Source organism: Acomys minous, assembly GCF_964271855.1.
Source record: "Acomys minous genome assembly, chromosome: 5".
In the NCBI taxonomy this organism is placed as follows: domain Eukaryota; kingdom Metazoa; phylum Chordata; class Mammalia; order Rodentia; family Muridae; genus Acomys; species Acomys minous.
In genome coordinates this window covers 126548550-126570944 of record NC_140494.1, presented here as the reverse complement: position 1 = coordinate 126570944, position 22395 = coordinate 126548550, and the positions used below count along the sequence as shown (strand labels likewise).

The window sequence follows — 22395 nt, the reverse complement described above, 5'->3', positions numbered from 1 at the left end:
TTGTCATTTTAAATACTGCCAGCAGCTCTCATATTTCAATTTCAGTGCACAATGGGATCTCATGGAAGGCTTATTAAAACTTATCTCTGGGCCCTGGCTGTCATCTTCAATTGTATTCTGCTCTTAGCATATGTTTTTGATCTAGTGGGTATGGGGTAGGGCCTAAGAATGTGTGTTTCCAGCACATTCCCAGGGTTACTGATGCTCCCGTTTGAGTGTTCTGTGGATCCCTGGGTTAGCTATTGTACTACTGAGCCTTGCAGCAGGGTGAGGTGATGAGCACTGGGGCCTTCTGGCTGCTGCTGCTGCTGCTGCTGCTGCTGCTGCTGCTGCTGCTGCTGCTGCTGCTGCACAGAACTGGCTAATGCCCCACACTTCAGGTCATGATCTGCGGGACGGCAGCATTGACATCACCCAGGTTCTTAGGTGAGAAGCAGAAATCACAGGCCTGTCGGCATCGTTTGTCACTGTGCCTGTTAGCCAGCCGTCCCTGTGATCTGTAGGTCTGCTACACTTTGCTGCTGGCTACCAAGTAGCTCCCCCCTTTCAGCTTCTCCCTCTCCCTTCCCTGCACCTAATGCACCTAAACCACCTCCAGAATCTCACAGATAAATGTCAGATTACACACATCAGTCCATGTGGGCAGGCCTGGGCATCAGCAGGGTGGCTTGGGGGTTGGTTTGGGTTTTTTCTTCTGTTGGGCAGTCTGATGAGAAACCACTGCTGTAAGACAGAGTGGTGACATTGCAGGGGCTACAACCAAGATGCGTTCCGCAGCCGCATCTTGTTTAGCGGGATCGCTTTTTGAAAGTTGTTCCTGAATGCTGTTCTTCATCGCTATACTGGTGTGTGTGGAGGCTGCGACTGCCCTCTGTTTTGCTCAGGGAACTTGAGAGTGGGAATAAGTAGTGGACTTCCCTACCCAGAACACTTGGGAGACAGAGCTTTAAAATATGTGGAGGCGATTGTCCCGATTGGCCAGTTCTCGAAGAGTTAGATGCACTAAGATAATACGTGGTTCCCCTGAGCCTAGATCAGTGTCTTACCTACAGGGTCGTCACTATCGACATAAATAATTATGTGTTAAGTGAGCCCTGAAATGCTAGAAAATAGTTTACTAGCAGGCATATCCAACCTTTTGACATAAGTGAATTACAAAACAACAATAACAATGCACACATACAAGTCTCATAATATTTTAACTAAATTTGCATTATTGCGTTGGGCTACATTCATAGCTGTCCTCGAGCACCTTGTCGCCCACCGGCTTCAGGTTGGACACACCTGATGGGATGAAACAAAATAGAAAAGCTAGGAATGTCTTTTCTCCTATAGTTGGAGAAAGGTGAGGCGCAGGACCCGGGTATAATTTGCCGTTGTCCCGTCACACAGAGCAGGAGCCTTAGCCCGTCTTCCCAGACGTACCCGGAAAAAAATGCCACCTGCATATGGCCGTGATATATGAGTTTCTTCATGATAGTTCATGTCGTGTCAATAGAAAAAAACTTCAGTGTTGGTCAAGAACCTTTGTGGGCCGACGAGCCGGAGTTCTAACTCTGCTCCCTAAAGAAGCAAAATGAAAACGGCCGTCAAGTGTCCGCGTTAGTGTGCCCACAGAATTATTGTGTGACGCTGATTTTTATCAGCATCTCCCAATTACACATAATGGTGGGTTTGGTTGTGAAATTTTCACACACACATATATGCCATCCTTTGAGCAAAGCTACCCCCATTGTCTTCTCCCACAATCCACCGCTCCCTGCTGACCCACTCAGTACTCCTTCACCTCCTGTCGTTATTGGCGCGTGGACCACTGAGTTTGATCAGAGCTACTCTTCGGAGCGTGGGTGAGCGGTCGTGTGTGGGAACACGTGCTGCTTATTGGTAGCAGCACCCCTAACAAAAACATCTCTCCTCATCCCAGCAGCCATTAACTGCCTGTCGGTCCTCTGCGTGGGGAAGGCCTTGTGAGTCTCTCCTGCCTTCCTGATGGACCCAGTCTTCCACAGGTTTATTTCAAGTAATACAGCTCCTGATAGGCCCAAGAGGGTCATGGCTGTGTTATGCCCAGAGGACAGCATCCTACCGCACTCTACTTGTCTTCCTTTTCTGTTGCTGTGGCACCATGATGAAGGCAACTTAGGCAAGGAAGCGTTTAAATAGGCTTATCGTTTCAAAGGATGGGAGTCCGTTATGTTGGAATGAGGAGTGGTACAAGGAAGGCCTGAGAGCTCCATCTTGGTCTTCTGAGACCTCAAGCCCTCCCCCAGTGACACGCCTCCTCTAACAAGGCCACACCTCCTAATCCTTGCCAAAGAGTTCCGCCAGCTGGGAACCGAGTGTTCAAACGCATGAGCCTATGGGGGACATTCTCGTTCAAACCAGGGCACCACTCTTCTCTCCAGCTTGTACATGGGTCCCCGCCTTCTGGGTGGTCCCTGGATCTTGGAGGAAGTCATATAGGTGATCTTCTCAGTTGTATTTGCCAAGAGATAGCCTTATCAAATTATTTTTCCTACAAGTTGTAAACTTTTTCTTAATTGTAGTGTAAGATGCAGAGAACTTATATACCTTTCAATGTCTCTGGACACACAGAAAGATTGTTCAGGATGTTGTTTAAGATGATTTGGGCATATTCAGTGCTGGCCCAGAAAGGAGAGTACAGCCAACTGCTGGTCTCGTTGTATGGGTCAGCTTCCCTGGTCTCCTGGGCAGTTCAGTGCTGTGATTGTGTCATTCATTGTCCTGTTTTACAGGCATCTCGGGTTTGGGTGCAGAACAAAGTGGATGAATCCAAACATGAAATCCACTCTCAAGTCGATGCTATCACTGCCGGAACAGCTTCCGTTGTCAACCTCACGGCTGGTAAGTCCCTAAGTAACTTGGGCTGTAGTGTGTGTGTGTGTGTGTGTGTGTGTGTGTGTGTGTGTGTGTGTGTGTGTTCAATCTTTCACTGAAGCAATAGATTCTATACTGTGAGAAGACAGTCTATTTTTAGACATCTGGCCTGCTTTAAGCATGTATTCCAAGTGATCCAAGAGAAATGTAAGAAACATCTCATTCCTTTTTGTTGATGTCATATACCATTAAAAAGCACTTACTCAGCGCTGTTCATTGTCCGTCAGCCTGCGAACATACTGCGAAAGTCTGTGAGGCCAGTTTCTCCCTTAGGGAGTTTACAGTCTAGAAATGGTCTGGACGTGTCAAGCATACATCCTTTGCTTGTCTTGTCTAGCAGTTGGCTCATCTGGTGTAGCCTGGCTCCCAGTCTCACACCGTCCGGTGAGAGCCAGGAAATACTTAGGCTTTTGTCTGCGGTGTACCAGGGTTTCAGGAACAGACTGACCACTGGGCTTGGGTCATGGGACACTGCATGCTTTGGAATCTGAGTTGTATGCATTTCTTTGTGGGTGCCAGGAGGCAACTTCAGGTGCCCCTCCTCGAGCAGTTCTTGTTGAGATGGCTACCTCATTGGTCTTAAACTCTGCAAGTAGTCCAGGCTAGCTGGCCAGCGGGTCCAGCAGACCCACCTGTCTCCACTTCCCCAGCACTAGGATTACAAGTTTATACCATCATAAGTTGCTTTTTTTTTTCCATTTTTAATTTTCAGCTATATTTACATCTCAGGGTGGGGTTCCACACATGTGCCACAGTGCACATGTGGAGAGCAGAGGGTGAGTTTTAGGAGTTAGATCTCTCCTTTTACCATTCAGGTTATGAGGGACCAATACAGGCCATCAGGCTTGGCAAGCACCGATACCCGCTAGGCCGTCTTACTGACCCCTACTTTGAAATTTATAATATATATATTTTCATACCAGAGCACACTATATTTCATCATTTATAACACCCTCCCATGCACACCATTTCTTCCCACTAGCCCTCTTGAACTCAAGACTCTTTGCTTTGGAATTCTAAAGGACCCTTGTTCACTGTTCCAGTATTGTGAGACCTCCAGGTGCGAGGGCCTTAATGAAGCCTCCTGGGAGTCAGGGTGATGTCTGCATTTGGTACCTGCATGATGGCGGGCCACGGGCCTTTGCCAACAGGACTTTTGAGAAGGTCTCATCGGGACTCTCCTTTGCTCTTGGCCTCAGGTGACCCTGCAGACACTGACTACACGGCCGTGGGCTGTGCGATCACTACAATTTCTTCTAACCTGACCGAAATGTCCAAGGGCGTCAAGCTGCTGGCGGCCCTCATGGACGATGATGTGGGCAGTGGGGAAGACCTTCTCAGAGCTGCCAGGACCCTCGCCGGGGCCGTGTCTGATTTGCTGAAGGCTGTGCAGCCTACTTCTGGAGAGGTGAGCCCTAAGGACCCATAGCCGCGTTCAGATAAGACACGTGTGTCGCTTCAGGTCTGTGAAGCTCTGCCTTCCTAAAAGGTTTCTGCCGTCCTCTCATGGCAAAGTACCACAGGGTAGTCTTGAGAGTCACTGGAGCGGCTCAGAGCCTGTGGTTCGGCCCCTGGGAGGCTGCGCTGTTAGTAGAAAGCCGTCCCAACTAGCACACGAAGGGCATACATACAGGTTGCTACTGAACTCCTGTATAAACCAGCTTTGTTCTAATTGTGCCAGACCCATTCATTGGAAGTTTCAGGCACATCTACCTGTTACCGGTTGATGAGCGTTTCCTTGCATCTATCCCACCAGGATACTTTGCTCTTCTCCTATCTGCCCTATTCATTTGTGTGTGTGAGGAGCTGATCAGCTCAGTCCCCCCCCCCCCCCCCATACTGCTGTGTGGTGAGACACGGGACGAAACCCATTTTCTTTCCAACCGGGTCGTGTTATCTGTTTGCAGCCTCGACAGACGGTTTTGACGGCTGCAGGGAGCATCGGCCAAGCCAGTGGAGATCTCCTGAGACAGATCGGAGAGGACGAGACAGACGAGAGATTCCAAGTAAGATGCCTGCGGCTCCCCAGTCTGCGGAGGGACGCTGAGGGATGAGTCTGACCTCGCAGGGAGGGCTTATTAAAACACGGGAGCGGTCTTCCTGGGTTGTTGGGAGTAAGATGGAAGGCGGTAACTTGAGTAGTCTGGTCTTCTAGGGTCAATTAAATGTATATATTTTAAAATGAAAAACGCAGGTCACTTATATTATGTATCACCTGCTAAAAGCACTTACTTAGCCTTTCTAGTCGTTCACCACTGTCTTGGACATTTTGTAAACAAAAAAAGTGGATAAAGTAATTGTGATTCTCTTTCTGTTGGCCACCCCACCTGCATCCTTAGCATTCTCAGCAAGTCTTGTTTATTTTTGTGGGGAGTAGTTCTCAATGACCTCGTTCTTTCTGTCATTGATGTTGTTTTTATTTTGCGTGGGGTTGTTGGTGTACTCCTGTGTATGTGCACACGTGTGTGGAGGCCGGAGGTCAGCATCTGGTGTCATGTCTCAGGACGCTGTCCACCTTGTTTTTGTTTTTTAGATAGAGTTTCTCACTAGGACCTGGGAGTTGTTGATTGACAGACTAGCTAGGAGTCAAGCCCCAACGATCTGCCTCCCTCAGCCTCCCCGGTACTGGGGCTACACGTGTACACCACTGTGTGCACTGAGCTGTATCTCCCGCTCTGGCCTTTACTTTTTCAAAAGTGTTTTCGAAATCATTGTATTTCTTAAGGTAGCGTCTGGATATTTAACTCAGCCTAATCCAGCAAGCCCTGAGCCCTGGTGACTGGGCTCAGAGCTTTTGTTTTAGCCACGGCCGAGAGTTTGGGTGTGCTCCGTCCCAAGCGAGGAGTCGTTTTGTGACTCTTACTTTCCAATACGAGAGTCTTGTGCTGCTCATCCTCTGCTGAGCAGCTGCTGCTACTGTTTGCAGCTGCCTTGGTTCGCTGCCAGTCTCACCACATCGAAGCTCAGACAAGATCTCAGCTTGCCTGGCCCCCCCTAACCCCACTGCGGATGTGTTGAGGAGTAAGGCTGAGGATCCAGGCCAGGGTGAGCTATGCTCATATACTTGGGGTCAGGGCCCCTTACTCCTCTTTAAACATCTCTGATTTTACAAGTAAGACGGAAGTCCATCCCGGTTAGAATGTTTAATTTCTCAGCTAGGCTTCCTGAAGAAAACACTTATCCAAACTATCTTTCTTTGTATGATGATTCAATTGAATTTCACTGGCCTTTACTTTTTAAAAATTTAGCTTTATTTTATCTGCATTGGTGTTTTGCCTACATGTATGTCCATGTGAGAGTGCCAGATCTTAGAGTTACAGTTGTGTGGGTGCTAGGATTTGAACCCACGTCCTCTGGAAGAACAGTCAGTGCCGTTTACTTTTTCCTGTCTTATTCACTTACTTTATTTTTGTTTACGAATGTGTGTATCTGCCTGTGTGCCCATTTTCATGTACAGGAGGATACCAGAAGAAGCTGTCAAGTCCCCTGGAGGTAGAGTTACAGTCAGTTTTAAGCCACCCAAGCTGGGTTGTGAGAACCGAACTGAGGTCCTCTGCAACAACAGCAAGCAATCCTAACCACCCCTTTATTTCAGCCTTTTCATTGTGGTCTCAGGGAGCGTGAGCTGGCTTCAGTCTTACTCTCTGTCTGAGGTTGCCTGTGACCTTCAGGTCACCCTGCTGTCATCTCCTGCATATTGTGATTGCAGGCGTGTCCCACCATGCCTTGCTTATGTGGTGCTGGGAAAAGACTCCATCAATGCTATGCAAGCATTCTACCAGCTGAGCTATATCCCCAATCCTGGCCTTTACTTTAAAAAAAGATGTTTTCTAATTTTTGTGTCATAAAGCAATCTATACCTATATATGAAACACAGACTTAGAGTGTAAAATACAAATTTCAAATGTATGAGAACTGACACCAGCTGGGCATGGTGGTGCATACCTGTAATCCCAGCACTCGGGAGGCAGAGACAGGCAGATCTCCGTGAGTTCGAGGCCAGCCTGGTCTATAAAACAAGTCCAGGACAGCCAGGGCTACACGGAGAAACCCTGTCTCAAACAAACAAACAAACAAACAAACAGGAATTGACACCACGTACATCACCAAATTCAGAAGAATAACATCTATTTTTAAAAGATTTATTTATGTATATGAGTTTTTTGTTTGTTTGTTTGTTTTTCATGTATATCTGTACTCCAGAGAGGACATCAGATCCCATTATAGATGTTGTAAACTACTATATAGCTGCTGGGGTTTGAACTCAGGACCTCTAGAGGAGAAGCCAGTGCCCTTAACAGGCTGAGCCATCTCTCTAACCTGGAAAAACAAACATCTTTTTATCAACCCCTTGGTACCCTCAGTACACCCTTCCCACAGTGGAAAAGGATGCATTTCTGGCTGTATCTCCTCTGACCACCTCTTCATTGGTCAATATTATACTAGCATATATTGGTCAGATATTATAGTAGCATGCCGTTGTCTAGGGAGAGGTCGTCAGCTTTTCCTCCCTCAGCTTCTTCTGGCCATTCTGGTGTTTTACCTCATGGGTGGCGACCCTTTTGTGTGACTTGTCTTAGTTAGGGTTACTATTGGCTGCACCAAAACACCATGGCTCAAGCAAAGTCCTTTGTGTCAGTTGTGGCCGTGGGTGACCCAGTCTTGGTCCCTGTGTAAGCAGATGGGTTCTTATGTAAAGGAATGCTCTGGTCGGCTTCAGAAAGTTACGCCTAACAATGTTGTTAGTAAGTTGTGGCATCTCAATTGCTTTTAACCTGAATTTAGAGACAAATGTCCAAGTCAGTGGGGCGCTGTAAAGGGAGGCATATGGGGAACAGTTCTTGGAAGCTGTGCAGCAGACAAGTGTCACTTGACTCCTGAAAGCTTCACGTGTCACAGACCCAGGGAAGGCCACAGTGAATGGTTCCTTTAAGGCCACTTTGTTTTTGTCCATTTTAAAATGAGGTTTTGAGGACTTTTTCGTCATTTTTTTACATGTGTGTGTGTATGTGTGTGCGCACACACTTACCACTTCATACGTGTGGAGGTCAGAGGCAACTCGGGGAGTCCATTCCCCTTGTCAACCATGTGGGTCGCAGCAGAGAGCAAGCTCTGGTCGTCAGGCACAACAGCCAGTGTCTTTTCCGTAAGGAGCCATCTCTCCAGCCTCAACTCAGCTTCTGTAGCTTTTAGAGTTGCCTGAGACAGTGTATTCTTCACCACTGGAAACTGCGCACTCACCAACGTATTTTCTCATAAAATCTCTCATTGTTGAGGCCCTATGGCTATCCTTGGCATTGAGAACCAAAGGTGCTTTTTTAATGTTTTCTGATGAATAACTAAAGGCTTTTTCCTGGGGAGCAAAGCCTTGACATGCTTGCTCAGAGCGACAATGGCTTGGATGTGAGGGAAGGCGTTTCTGAATCAAATAAGCTGCTTTCAATATCTGCAGCGCTGAAGTAAACTAAATGTGAAAGTGGCTCTTCTTCAGGTTAAACTGACGGGTGACAGACCTGGCAGTCCCAGTCGAAGGATTCTCCCTCCTGCAGGCAACAGCGCCTTTTATAAGCTGAGCTTAAAATTCTGCTCTCCTAGCCTCTGTAGTCAGAGAGGGTTGTTGTTGTTTTCATATAGGGTTTCATGGCATCTAAGCTGGCCTACAAGTTAGACTAGCCCAAGATGACCTTGAACTTCGGTCCTCTGGCCTGGGCCCTGTCCCAGGTCCCCTGGCCCACCTCCCAAGTGCTGGGATTGCATGCAGGCAGGGCCCCAGGCTTCCATCTGGCAGCTGAGGCATTTATGCAAACTCTCTTCTGCTTTGCATAATCCAATCCCTATGCAGAAGGTTCCGGATGCTGAGGATAAGTTATGTTCAGAACAGTCTTTGGCTCTCCAGCTGCAGGAACCGGGGCCAGCAGTGTGTCCCTGTGTGTTCTACATTGCCCTCTGGAGGCAGAGGAGCAGCTGGCTTGTGGAGCGGAACATGGATGCTTGTGCAAGCCAGGCGCCCAAAAGATGGATACGTTTTCAATGTACTCTGGGGACGTGATGATTTCATGCCTACCTACTGCAGTATTGGTGGCCTCTGAGGACATGTTCAGTTTCTTCTGGTGTCACACATCCATCCGTGGGAAAGCATGAGTGTAAATCTGTAGCTAAATCAATTCTGTTCACTCTATTTTATTTATTTATTTACTTTCATGCTTAAGTGTGTGTGTGTGTGTGTGTGTTTGTGTGTGTGTGTTTGTGTGTGTGTGTGGTGTTTTGGGGTGATCTTTATGTGTGCTCACATGTATGTACATGTGTTTGTTGGGTAGACGTGCATATATGTGTAGACTGATTAGACATAGACTCACTGATTAGACTAGGCAGGCTAGCCGGCAAGCTCCAAGGACCTGCCTGGCTCTGGCCTCCCAGCACATTTCAAATGCATGTGCTTTGCCAGTGGCTTTTTACATGTGTGCTAGGGATCCAGCCTCAGGTCCAGCTGCCTGCACTATATTGACTGAGCCATCTTCCCAGCCCTCGATCTCTTTTATTCAGAAACCTGTGTGCTACTCACTGTCTACAGGGACACATATTGTTACTTGGATACAAGTTTTGCTTTTTTTTGGTTCTGTTTTGCTTTTAGTTTCTTGAGAGGATAAGTTAGCATTTAAAAAAAAATTAAGGAGGAAAATATTGAGGTGATGAAGGTAAAAACCAAATGGAATTTTAGTAGAAACTTTGGGTGAATGCTACACAAGCTTTAGTGTTTGAAGGATGGTTTTAAAACAAAAATAAACAAACGAATGGATAAATGAGTAGCTTTGGCCCCCTTTTCTTAGGATGTCTTAATGAGCCTGGCTAAAGCTGTTGCCAATGCTGCTGCCATGTTAGTACTCAAGGCGAAGAATGTTGCCCAGGTGGCTGAAGACACCGTCCTCCAGAACAGGGTGATCGCCGCAGCCACCCAGTGTGCCCTCTCCACCTCCCAGCTTGTGGCATGTGCTAAGGTAAGCCAGCTGGCGTGCCAGCCCCGCCCACAGTGCCGTACACTCTTACCTGCCGCCAGTCATTACATAGCCTGCGGTCTGGAGCTTGCTTCACACGGCTCCTTGGGAGGGCATAAGAGGATTGGTTGGTTGGCTGTTTTGTTTTCTTGTTTTCTTTGCAAGGGGCATCGGGGTGGAGACAAGATCTTACAATGTACCTTGGTTCTCCTGAAACTACCTATGGGAGATTACACTGGCCTTGAGCTCACAGAGGTCTGTCTGCTCCTGCTTCTGTCTCCCAAAGACTAAAGTCAAAGTTGTGCACCATGACACTCAGCCAGACATAACAGTATTTTTGGTATATGCAGTCTAATTCTGCTTTTATTATTGGCCCTTTGGGCCTCTCAATGCACATTATTTCCAGTTTATAAGGAGGCTTTGCACGCCTTTAATCCCAGGCTAGCACTCTGGAGGCCAAGGCCAGTGGATCTCTGTGAGTTCAAAGGCCAGTTTGTCTGTCTACAGAGCGAGTTCCAGGACAGCCAGGACTACACAGAGAAACTCTGTCTTGGGGTATGTGTGCAAGAAGAGGCTTTGCAGTGGGTGGCACATCATGCAGGGGTTCATACTGAACCCACAGTTTCTGGGGTTCATCCTAGCCATCCTGATACTGTGAATGGCTCCAGGGTGTGTTCACTGTGTGGGAATCACCTGCTTGGGTCTCCTCAGCAGTCCTGCGCATTGTCCACCATTAGCCTTCATTTACCGATGAGAACTCTGAAGCACCTCCATGCTAGTGAGCACTGTCAGCCATGGAAACAAGCAGCAGAGCTGAGGTTATGACTCAGACCTGCCCGACTCTGGGTGCCCTTCCACCCTATCCTGCATGTCCGCTTCTCTGAAGTCAGGAGGCTTCTGCTTCTGGGCTTTTCCCATCTTGTGCTTTGTAGATCCGTGACTGAAGGGCTGACACGTCCCACCCTAGGATAGGGTTTGTAGCATCCAGAGGCATCTTTAGCAGTCCTCCTGCTGGCCCTGGAGTCTACAGGTAACGGACAGACACAAGGCAGAGATTTGGATGCCTTGGGAAAATGTGTACACTTCTGGTACAGAGTCACTTGTCTTATCTCAGCCTAGAAGATTCACGTAGGATAGCCTGAGAGGAAATGCACCTAAGTAGTAGATATCAGAACTTTGTCCTTGTTTAAGTACTGGATAATAAGGACTGCTCTCCTGACTAATTAGGATTTCTCAGCTCACAAAGAAAGTGTATGAATGTGGGGTCACCACAGTAGATGAGTTGGGTCCCTGGTTATATGTGCTAAGTGAAGCACAAAAGGTCCTGAGTGAGATGCCAGGCACCCTGGGACACCAGGAACATCTACTGCAGGGAGCCTTTCTGTGTCTTTCCAGGTCGTGAGCCCCACCATCAGCTCTCCTGTGTGCCAGGAGCAGCTGATCGAGGCTGGGAAGCTGGTGGACCGCTCCGTGGAAAACTGTGTCCGCGCCTGCCAGGCGGCCACCGGGGACAGTGAGCTCCTGAAGCAGGTCAGCGCAGCGGCCAGTGTGGTCAGCCAGGCCCTGCACGACCTCCTGCAGCATGTGCGGCAGTTCGCCAGCCGAGGCGAGCCCATTGGCCGCTACGACCAGGCCACCGACACCATCATGTGCGTCACCGAGAGCATCTTCAGTTCCATGGGCGATGCTGGTGAGGCACTGGCTTGGGAGAGGGGCGTTGGACAGGTTTGGTGACAGCCATGTAACTAGCAAGAGCAACAGCACATCATCCTTTAATCCCAAGCTTCCTCATTGGCGAGCAGGGGAAGACCCCACATTCTCCTCCAGAGCCACAGTTAAAAAACTTAGCCAGAATTTCATTCTTTGAGTTCATAATGTTAATATGCAGGACGTAGTTGGTAAAATCAGATTGGCCACAAAGGAACCAGGAACAAAGCCTGAAATGAAGACGTTTATTTAGAGGTCCATTAGACATCTCCCCCACGCTCACTGCAGAGAGCCAGGAGGGACGGTAGACAGTGGAGGGGATCGAAGGAGGGGGTCCAGACCACAGCCCTTGCTAGCATTTCCTGGGGAGACACAGCAACACTTTAATATACTGTAATATATTTGTGCTATAAGTTAAAATTATATATGCAGTGTGCCTCTCCATCTGTTGAGAAGTAAACTGTTCAGAATTTATCTGTCGCTATGGACTCTCGATCCACAGAGCTGACTACTTGATTTTTTTACTGATATATGGCGCAATGGCTCCTGTATTGGATGAGCTCACATACTCATCACCTCCCTCTGATTTATCAGAAGGCTATGTGTAGAGGAACTGATGGAGGCCCCTTCAGAGTTTATGTAAATACAATTGTGTAATATATACTACGAGCTTTTCCAAGTCTACCTATGCATTTGTGTTTTGTTTTGTTTTGAGACCAGGTTTCTCTGTGCAGTCATGGCTTTTCTGGACTTGCTTTGTAGACCAGATTGGCCTTGAACTCAGAGAAATCCACCTGCCTCTGTCTCTTGCCTGAGTGTTGTTTTTTTATGACAGTATAGTATTCCATTTTTGGAGGCATTGTCATATGCTTAACCGATTCTCTGCTTTTCTCAGGGCTCTGGCTGCATGCCAGGCAAGCACTCCACCCCCGAGCTTAGCCTCTGGCTCTTTGGTGGTTACCTGGTAGTAGACATTTAGTTTCCCAGTTTGTTTTTGTTTTATAAAAATGTTCCTACATAAAATCTTGTTGAAAATGTATCTTCCCTTGCTTTTCAAGTTTGGTATGTGGTGGCAATGCTTATCTGTGGAATTGCCCAGCCAACAGATAGATGAATTTTGAAGGTTAAACTTCTTCATGAAATTTCTCTCCAAAAAGGATTTGCAACCACACCAGCTGCCTGTAAGAAGTCCACTTCCAAGCCTGGAGTGGTGGTGCACACCTTTAATCCCAACACTTGGGAGGCAGAGGCAGGCAGATCGCTGTGAGTTCGAGGCCAGCCTGGTCTACAAAGTGAGTCTAGGACAGCCAAGGTTACACAGAGAGACCCTGTCTCAAAAAACGAAAATAAAAGGAAAAAAAGAAAGAAAAAAGGCCCGCTTCCTCTTACTTGCCAGAGCACAACCATGCTTTCTAACAAAGTCTGGAAAGCGGTCCTGTTGTTTGACTAGGTTTTGGAGACAGACTCTCCTCTGTTGTCAGGGCTAGCCGTGGCCTTGTGATACTCCATGTTGACCAGCGATGTCCATGGATTCCAGGTGTGGGCCCCAGACCCGGCAAGTGAGCGGTAGTTGTTGAGGACGCCATCTTGTGTTCTTTCACATGTTTCTTAAGCCGCCAGAAAATCTGGAGTGCTGCACAAGACTTGCATTTCCTGCTGATGGTCTTCTCATTTGGGGCTTATTTTATGTAAACTTATTTTAGAATAGCTCTAGCTTTTCTTTTTTAAAAACTCGCAGAGCAAGCAGAGTACTGTCTTTCCTCTTTTCCTGTTCCTAATGTCTTCTAGAACTTGTAGCACACTTGTCAAAGCATTTGTGGACATGTTCCTGTTAGCAACCCATAGCATTCGATTTTCACCAGTTTTCCCACTTGTGTCTTTTTCCTGTTCCCCCTGCCCCCCCCCCACTGCCATCAAGATCACCACACTGACTTTAGCCCATGGCTGTATGTAAAAAAGCTTGTCGCCCCTCAAAAAACTTTGGGAGAGGAACCAGTTCTTTCTCTGGGTTGGGTTCATTTGTAATGCTATGTGTTAACAGCCCTGCCACTTCCAAAAGAAAGTTGAAATAGACTTTTGTCAAGTCATATGCACAACAGGGACAAATGGTTACTAATAAAAGCTCCAAATGAGGAGCTGGGATGTAGCTCGGTTTGGTATGCTGCCAATCTGATGCACAAGAAAGCCTTGGGCTCAGCTTCCAGCACCTCATAAACCAGGCATGGTGGTGCCCGCCTGTAGTCCCAGCCCTGGGGAGGTAGAGGCAAGAGGGCTAGCTGACCTAAACCATCCCTGGCTATATAGTGAGTTAGAGGTTGACCCTGTTTCAAACAAATAACAACAACAGTTTAAAAAAAAAAATCCTCCCTGACAGTTGAGGCCAGTGCTCAGACAGAAGAGTAAATAAACAGCCCATACTTGCCTTCCTGTCTGCTAGGTGAGATGGTGCGCCAAGCCCGGGTACTGGCCCAGGCTACGTCGGATCTTGTCAATGCCATGAGGTCAGATGCGGAGGCTGAGATTGACATGGAAAATTCCAAGAAGCTCCTGGCAGCCGCAAAGCTCCTGGCTGACTCTACTGCCCGCATGGTGGAAGCTGCAAAGGTAGGGAGGACGCTTGGTCTCCGGGCTTGAAACGTGAATACTATCGAGTGTTAGGGTCTGACACTTACCTCTGAAGGTGAAGGGCAGAGTGCAGATTTCCCCTTCTGAAAACCCGAGTGGCTTTGTAACACTTAACACACTTAGGGTAGCTGAAGGGTTGTCGAACACGAGAAAGAGGTGCTGGCTCGGTGCAGGCAGCAAAGCAGAGCTACTACTGCCAACACCGTGAATGTTCTCCTTACTGCAACAAAGTACCCAATGCCCTTCATGCCAGCAGGAACAGTCGGTGGCCGGACATCACGAGGCAGAGGGGTGGGTGTGGTGCTCGGCTGCCTCTCCATTTTTAATTTAGTCTGGGACTCCAGTCCACAGAATGAGGCTACTCACACTTAGGGTGGGTCTTCCCTCTTTAATTGATTCAGTCTAGAAACTCCCTCACAGACACACCCACAGGGTTGTTTCCATGGTTACTCTACATCCTCCCCTCCCCTCAGCCCCCCATGAAGTGGGCCATCAAAATTACCAGTCATATATTGTCTCAAAGGGAGAAGAAAAGTACCTTCTCTGTGTATTGACTTCAGCCTTTCCCCACTAAGGAACCCTACATATCTAAGTAAACCTGGAAAGAGTCTGAGGGCAGGTTCAGCTAAAGTGCCATGGTGTGAGGGCTGTGGACCTACGTGAGGGACACCGATGACAGCTGTGTCGGCACCGTGCTCTTCTGCCAGCCAAGGACACCAATGTCACTCTTTAGCACAGTTGGATACCATCTGTGTCTCGGTTCTCCAAGCATACCCTAAAGGACACAGTTTTATTGTACGGCCTTTCGCAAACTTTGCTTGGGCTCTCTTTACAGACCATAACCCTGTGACCCTGTGACCCTGTTACCCTGTGACCTCTTCACCCTCTCCCATCGTGCTCCATTTAAGTGCTTGATTTTCCAGCGGAGCCTCACTTTTCATATTTACTATTGTCTTGGAATGTTCCAGCAGTGATGTGAAGACATGGGCCATCCAGGTGTCTGTCATACCAGTTAAGATAAAAATCTTCCTTGAGACAGACTTTTACTCTGCACACTTTTCTCTGTACCCGATGCGGAGAGATTTTCCAGTGCCTCTTTTTTCAAGTCAAACATTTAAATTGACTCCTAATAGCACGTGCCCGTGTCCATCGCTCCGCGTGCTGTTTCACACTGGGGAGTTAAGTTGTTCTCTGCCGTAGCTCCCTCTGCACGACAGGACTTTAGAGTTCACTCCCCTTCCCAGCTACACCATGAAATTTCTCGCTATTATCCATCCTCCGCCTGTCTGTCGTTGTCTGTCTGTCTGTCTGTCTTTCCACTCACTCCATCCTTCTCTGGTAAGGACCATTCTACTTTCTCCTACAGTGAGATTTATTTCTTTTCTTTCCTTTGTGTTGACATTTTAGTATTTGACATAATAGTAATTCAACTAAGTAAAAGGGGAGTTTTTATGTTTTTGTTTTTTTATTAAGTAAATGATGTTCACACAAGTGTCCATCCTCTTGGAAGAAAATTATCAGGGTACTTTATCTTACAAGATTTGTAAAACCAAACTCCAGACTAGAATAAAATATATTTCTTTTTCTTTTTAACTTAAATTTTAGCTGAGACATTAAAGAAATAAAAAGCATACATACTAATGTGGTATATTATAATAATGCCTCAAATGTCTTTGAAGCCTTGAGTTTTTGAAATCACAGCTACAAGGTAATTTGTATAGCTCCCCAAGACTGTGATTTACAATGTTAGTTGTTACAATTACACGCAGGCTTGATATTTAGTATAAAGACAGTGTCTGTAGGGGCTGAGGATTTGGCACTCAGGAGGCTATGGGTTCAGTCCCAGCAAGGCATCAACGCAGCCTGGTGGTACACAGCTGTGATCCTTGCTTGTGGCTTTCCATTCCAAATATAGTGCATTATTAGGAAGAAGTAAAATGAAAGGCAGGCATTTAGCAGCTACAGCCTACTGCCCCAGGCCACTTCAGTGTCTGTTTCCACATTTGCAGGGGGCTGCAGCCAACCCGGAAAACGAAGACCAGCAACAAAGGCTGAGAGAAGCTGCCGAGGGTCTCCGAGTAGCAACCAACGCCGCTGCGCAGAATGCTATTAAGAAAAAAATCGTCAACCGGCTGGAGGTAAGGAAATGGGCTGGCTTTTAGGGTCCCATTTGTGATTGCAGAGCGTTACCTGAAAAACAAAAATGTCAAATCACCAAAAGGACGTGAACTCAAAAGTTAGCAGTGTGGGATAGTTTGGGTACTTTAACGGAATTGACACAATTTGAAAAAAATTGCTTCAGTTCACGGCTGCCAGAGGCTTGGGTTCGGAGGTCAACATTCAGCGATAGAACGCAGTGTTTTTGCAGGAAGCTTGGGCGTCTTTTTTCCCCTGCTGTTAAGGGTTACATTCAGCAGGACCAGCTGTGCCAAGTTCTGACTTCTCCAAAGGCGGTGGCTTTTCCTGGCCTTCCCTGTTGAGAGTTTTAGACTTGAGCTGGAGAGCAGGAGGGGACTGAGAAGAGAGAAAGAATAGACATGTTTGTCATGTCTTTTCAGATTTTATCTTCCAATTAAAGAGTTGGGAATAGGTACAAACTACATAAGAAAAAGATGTCTTTACAGGGATGTTTATAGGCGACCTTCAGACTAAAATGTGGAAGGATGGAGGCCAGCTGACTCTACCTGGCTGTCCAATGTCGAGCCCCTCCACAGGCCGTCTTCTGGGCTCTCTGGAAGAAAATTGGCCTCATTATTAGAAGGAGACAGAAGATTGAACTTGATTAGTTACCCCCAGGGGGATGGGCCACATCTGTGCTGAGGCCTCTGGGTGCTATGAGGGGAGGGGCACGATGCCTCCTTTGGTGCTTGGCACCAAGAGCGACCTGTGCTTCAGGGGAGAATTCTCCTTCCCTGACGTTAAGGTCGTGCGCTGCCGCTCGCTCGCCAGTGGCATCTCAGTGCTGCAATTGTCTCTTGTCCTTTGTCTTTTAAGTTTCTGCTTGTTCTTTGGTAACTTCATACGCAGATGTGTTTAGATCATATCCACACTCCAGCTCCAACTCCTGGACCACAGCTCCTGCGGTGGCCAGCACAAGACCAGCAAAAGATGGAGCCCATCATTTACAAAAGTAGACGACAGAGAGCAGCAAGGCCGAGACCATTGGTGGCATTGAAGAGAGATGGGGTCTGCTCCAGTCAGGGAAAGACTGAGTTTTCGAGCACAGCCCTGGACTGACCTGTGTCACTGCCCCTCTGCAGGTTGCAGCCAAGCAGGCCGCAGCGGCTGCCACGCAGACCATCGCAGCCTCCCAGAATGCAGCCATCTCCAACAAGAACCCCTCAGCCCAGCAGCAACTGGTCCAGAGCTGCAAGGTGAGCTCCCTGTGCGCCGAGGGCAAGGTCTGGAACACATCACTGATAGCGTTAGACCATCCCATGCCCTGGTAATTCATTTAGGGAAGATCTTCCAGCCTTCTAATGCAGTTTGCGGTGGCTCCGCGCTCCAGGTGTGCATGCGTCTGGTTTTTGTCCATTAAGCAAGCGGAGGGCCCCTGTGTGGAAAGAGTGTCTTTTTTCCAGCATTATCTTTTCTTTATCTACATCCCTTTTAAGAGACTGAATTAAATAAAGAGAACTGATGAGGCCATTTTAGACTTTTGACATAGAAGTAGAAATGAACACTGGCCTCTCCAGATGCCTTTTCCTCTGGAAGGCTGCTCACATCAGGTCTCCGTTCACGACAGCAGGTTGATTTCCCGCTTTCTCCTCATCTGAGGTCTGCTTTGTCCTGTCTGCCTTCTGTGGCCTCATGTTTTCCGTGCTTTCTGTTACCTGTCACTTGTTGGTCTGTTTTTCCGGGGCAGGGGCATTGGTGCTGGGCCACGGCCAGCTTACTACAGACGTTCTCCCTTCCCACAAGGCTGGTGACTCTCCCAGGACACGTGGGAACAAAATCCTCTTGCAGACATGTTGCCTGCTCCTGATGGCACATCTTACTGGAGTCTTCCTGAGAGTGTTGGCAGTGGAGCCTGGTGACAGGCATGTGTGACCATGCCAGTGTCCTGACTGCCCTCTAAAGCTCTGAGAAATAATGAGTTATCTGAAGGGAGCTTCCACGTCAGCAGTGGCTGTGCTGCCGAGGGAAGCCAGCTCCACGTCAGCAGTGGCTGTGCTGCCGAGGGAAGCCAGCTCCACGTCAGCAGTGGCTGTGCTGCCGAGGGAAGCCAGCTCCACGTCAGCAGTGGCTGTGCTGCCGAGGGAAGCCAGCTCCACGTCAGCAGTGGCTGTGCTGCCGAGGGAAGCCAGCTCCACGTCAGCAGTGGCTGTGCTGCCGAGGGAAGCCAGCTCCACGTCAGCAGTGGCTGTGCTGCCGAGGGAAGCCAGCTCCACGTCAGCAGTGGCTGTGCTGCTGGGAACGGATTGCCTGGAACTCACCGTTCCTGCTTCTGGTTTCCCCGAGGTCCCCTCTTTGGGTTGCCCGTGTTAGAGGGGGAAGAGCATCTGTGATGCACAGAGGTCCGAAGTCCTCTGTGCTTAGGATTAGTGAAAGGAGAAGAGCTTTCTGTGAACAAGGCCTCCGCTCATACAGTATAGTTTTCCTCGTGCCATTCAGCTGCCAGCAAGGTGGGAAAGTGGCCTTTCCCTTCCTCAGGGACCACATGCTGCAGAGTCTCTCACTCTTTGCAAAGAGGACTAACTGCATTAGGTCTCTGAGCATCCCTGCCGGGAAGTGTCAGGGATGCCAAACAGCAGGCTGAAGTGGGGGGAAAATGGAGCAAGTCTCTGGAGTCCTTACTGGGAAGGACCTGCGCGCATTTCCATCGGGACGTTTAGAGCGTTCGGGGTGGGCCCCAGGCCAAAATGCACTGGACACCTTCACCAGCCGTGGCCCTCCGACCTCTGAAGCCCGCTCCATGAGGTGGAGATTAGGAAGAGCAGGACCAGATGGCTCCTGAGGCGCCTCTGGGGGTGACTGCCGTAGGGTAGTCCTGCCTTGCTGAATCTGGCTCCTCTCTTTCCTGTTGGGCTTTCTCGTTTGAGAAATGCTAGGGACTGGTTGGAACAGAAAAACAGGAGCAAAGCTCACATGGAGTCTGAGACCCAGAATCCATAGCGGCAAAGCCAGAGGCCTGAGCAAGCATGTCAAATGTTAGTTCCTGAACTCGTCCCCCACTTCCTCTGGTAGGTTATGGCGCCATCTGAGTAGGTTTATCTACCCGCAAGTTGTATATGTTTTGACTTTTGATCATCCTTCCTCGTGGCCGGGAGCCTGTGAGGTTTGACTAAGAAAGTTCTTACAAGTCTTTGTGGTGGAGGGCAGTCTTCTGCCAACTACGCCGTGACCGCTGGACCGTTGTGAAAGTGGGAGGGGTGGGGGGAAGAGGACGGGTGGAGAGACCGGCATTCGGTGTCACTAAGGCTAAGTATGCTGTTGAGTAGAGAACTTCTGGTCCGGGGCTGGATCACACATCGGAAACGGCGCGTAGGGTCCCTTTCCTGTCCCTTGGCTACTTGTTCCTCTCTGCCCGTGCTCAGCTCCTGTTTTCCTTCTTCCCGCAGGCGGTGGCCGATCACATCCCCCAGCTAGTGCAGGGGGTGAGAGGGAGCCAAGCGCAAGCGGAAGACCTGAGCGCCCAGCTGGCCCTCATCATCTCCAGCCAGAACTTCCTGCAGGTAACTGATACCAGCGCCACGGTCACTTGCAGAACCCCAGCTGGCAGAGTCTGCCCTTTGTCCTTGAGGAAGACAACACACCTGTGCAGACCCCACGGCCTTGGCTGAGTTTTTATCTAAGCCGTTGTAAGGCCTCTTTGCATTTCTGGCGAGGGAGATGTCACTGGCCAAGCGAACGGTAGCTAACGATCAAGGCTAGGACCGATGGGTTGGTTTTGCAAGTGCTGCCCGCACGTCCGCTCTGCGAAGATAAAATACGGATGTTTCAGTCTACTTCAGAGGGAGATGTTAACAGATTTGCTGGGTGGCCATGTAATCTTTTCTTGAATTTTAAAGGTTTCTGTTAGTCCACTGAGATTTTCATACACTGTAATCTGATCATACTCACTTCAGCTCCTCATCTTAACTCCTTCCAGAACCACCTCTCCTCTCTACCCCTAACTCAGTGTCCTCGTTTAAAAAAAAAAAAATTTAATAAGCCATTTACTGTAGTTCATGTTGTGCATATATATCTGAGCACGTACACTAAAAGTGGTGAGTCTACCAGGAGCCACTCCCTTAAGGAACGCTGACTCGCTCCTCAGCTAAGGATGGGCGTTCATGAAACCCTTCCCATGTCACATGAGACTGTTCACTGGCTTGGTACTGTGGCGGGCTTGTGCAGACAACCCTGACTGCTGTGAGCTCTTGAGTGGTGCTGTCCTGCCGTGTCCAAAAGACACTGTTTTGTTCTAAGCCTCCCTTACTTCTGGCTTTCACAATCTTTTTTTCTTTTTTTTAAATCAAAAATAAAGATTTTTGTATACTATATTCTACTTATGGGGTGCAATTTTTTGGATTGCATTCATCGTATATAAACCCTTTGGGGATTGAACAGGGCTCAAGAAGCCTTCCTCTACCCCTGAGCACCAGACCCAGCCTTCCTTTTATTTTGTACTTTTTACATATATGGATTTTTTTTACCTTCTAGTATGTCTGTGCACCGTGTGTGTGCAGTGCCCACAGAGGGCATCCGACCTCTGTTGCTGATGGGTGTGAGCCACCATGTGGGTGCTAGGAATTGAGCCCAAGTCTCTTGGAAGAGCAGTCAGTACTCTCAGCCACTGAGTCATCTCTCCAGCACCCTTTGAATTGTGACTCCAAAAGTCTGCCATGTGGCTATACTCTGCCTTTTAATCATTGTCCCTTCATCAGACATGCTGGCTTTTTATGTGGGGACATCACAAGCAACCTGTAATATGAGCTCTTCATGTGCTCAACCTTTATCTCTCAACTTGAGCTCTTTACTTCAGTGAACTCCTAGAAATAGGATTGCAGACCACTTATGTTTTCTTTGTCAGTGAGATGCAGAGCTTAGAAAAAGGTCTTTCTCTTTTTCTTACTAATCCTGGAGCTGGCTTATGTGTTTAGTCTGCTCCCAGGAGGAGCCTGGAGACTTAGGACTGAACAGTGTGGAGGTGCTTCTCTGTCTACTCTGAACCTGCTTGCTCATGTGCGCTCTCTCTCTTTCTCTCTCTCCCTCCCTCCCTCTCTCTCTCTCTCTCTCCCTCTCTCTCTCTCCCTCTCTCCCCCTCTCTCTCTCTCTCTCTCCCTCTCTTTCTCTCTCCCCCTCTCCCTTTCCTCCCCCTCCCTCCCTCCCCCCTCTCCTTTCTTTCTACATTTTCTTTTCTCTCTCACCTTTCTCCCCACTTTTCTCCTGTTCTTTTAACTGTTTTCATAGATATTTATACCTTTATAAGAAACAGGCAAGCTTCAAAGTAAAAGCAACAGAATCAACAAATCAAAAAGTATGTATGTTTAAGCCAGGCATGGTGGCCACACACCTTTAATCCTAGCACTTAGGAGGCAGAGGCAGGAGGATCCCTGAGTTCAAAGCCAGCCTGGTCTATAGAGCAAGTTCCAGGATAGCCATATATATTTTTTAATATTATATTTATAAAATATGTGATATATTTACATATATATATATATATATATATATATATATATATATATATATATATATATATATCTCCTGTCACTAAGCTAGCCCCCCAGCCTGAAACATCTGAACATACATTTTCGACTTTCCTCATGAATGTTTTAGAGTTGCCCTTCCAGAAGGATGAACACATATGAATTTACAGCTAGAGTATGTGGATCATTCTTTTAATACATATTTTATAAGATGGCGCTTTAGAAAGCCTGTTAGCTTGCTTGTTCTTTAAATTTTATTTTGTTTGAGTTCATATCCTTTGTTTTCAAATGTTAAGCGTTTTTCATATGCTTTAGTATTATATTTTTAAGCTGGTAACATGAAATTATTCAAGTTTTTTTTTTAAACTACTTACATTAGGTTCTCCTGCTGATTCTCATTAATTCTTTAAACACTAAAAGTAGTACTTTTATCCTGAATATTTATGATCTGGCACTTAAGTCATTACAGTTTTCTGAGGCATACTTACAGCATACACTTTTAAAGCCCTGGTACACTTTGGAGTCAGAAAAACTGCTCCTAA

The 22395-nt window shown here is 47.8% G+C and overlaps 1 protein-coding gene across 1 annotated transcript in view; it reads left to right on the top strand.

The window, feature by feature from the left end:
* Positions 1-22395, top strand: part of TLN2 (talin 2) — a 269148-nt gene that overhangs the window by 125840 nt on the left and 120913 nt on the right. Inside the window, 9 exon segments of the mRNA XM_084781229.1 lie at positions 2757-2865; positions 4098-4306; positions 4806-4904; positions 9726-9893; positions 11286-11580; positions 14035-14201; positions 16232-16360; positions 17483-17596; positions 19784-19897. Of these exon segments, the coding sequence (XP_084637355.1) occupies positions 2757-2865; positions 4098-4306; positions 4806-4904; positions 9726-9893; positions 11286-11580; positions 14035-14201; positions 16232-16360; positions 17483-17596; positions 19784-19897 (1404 nt within the window).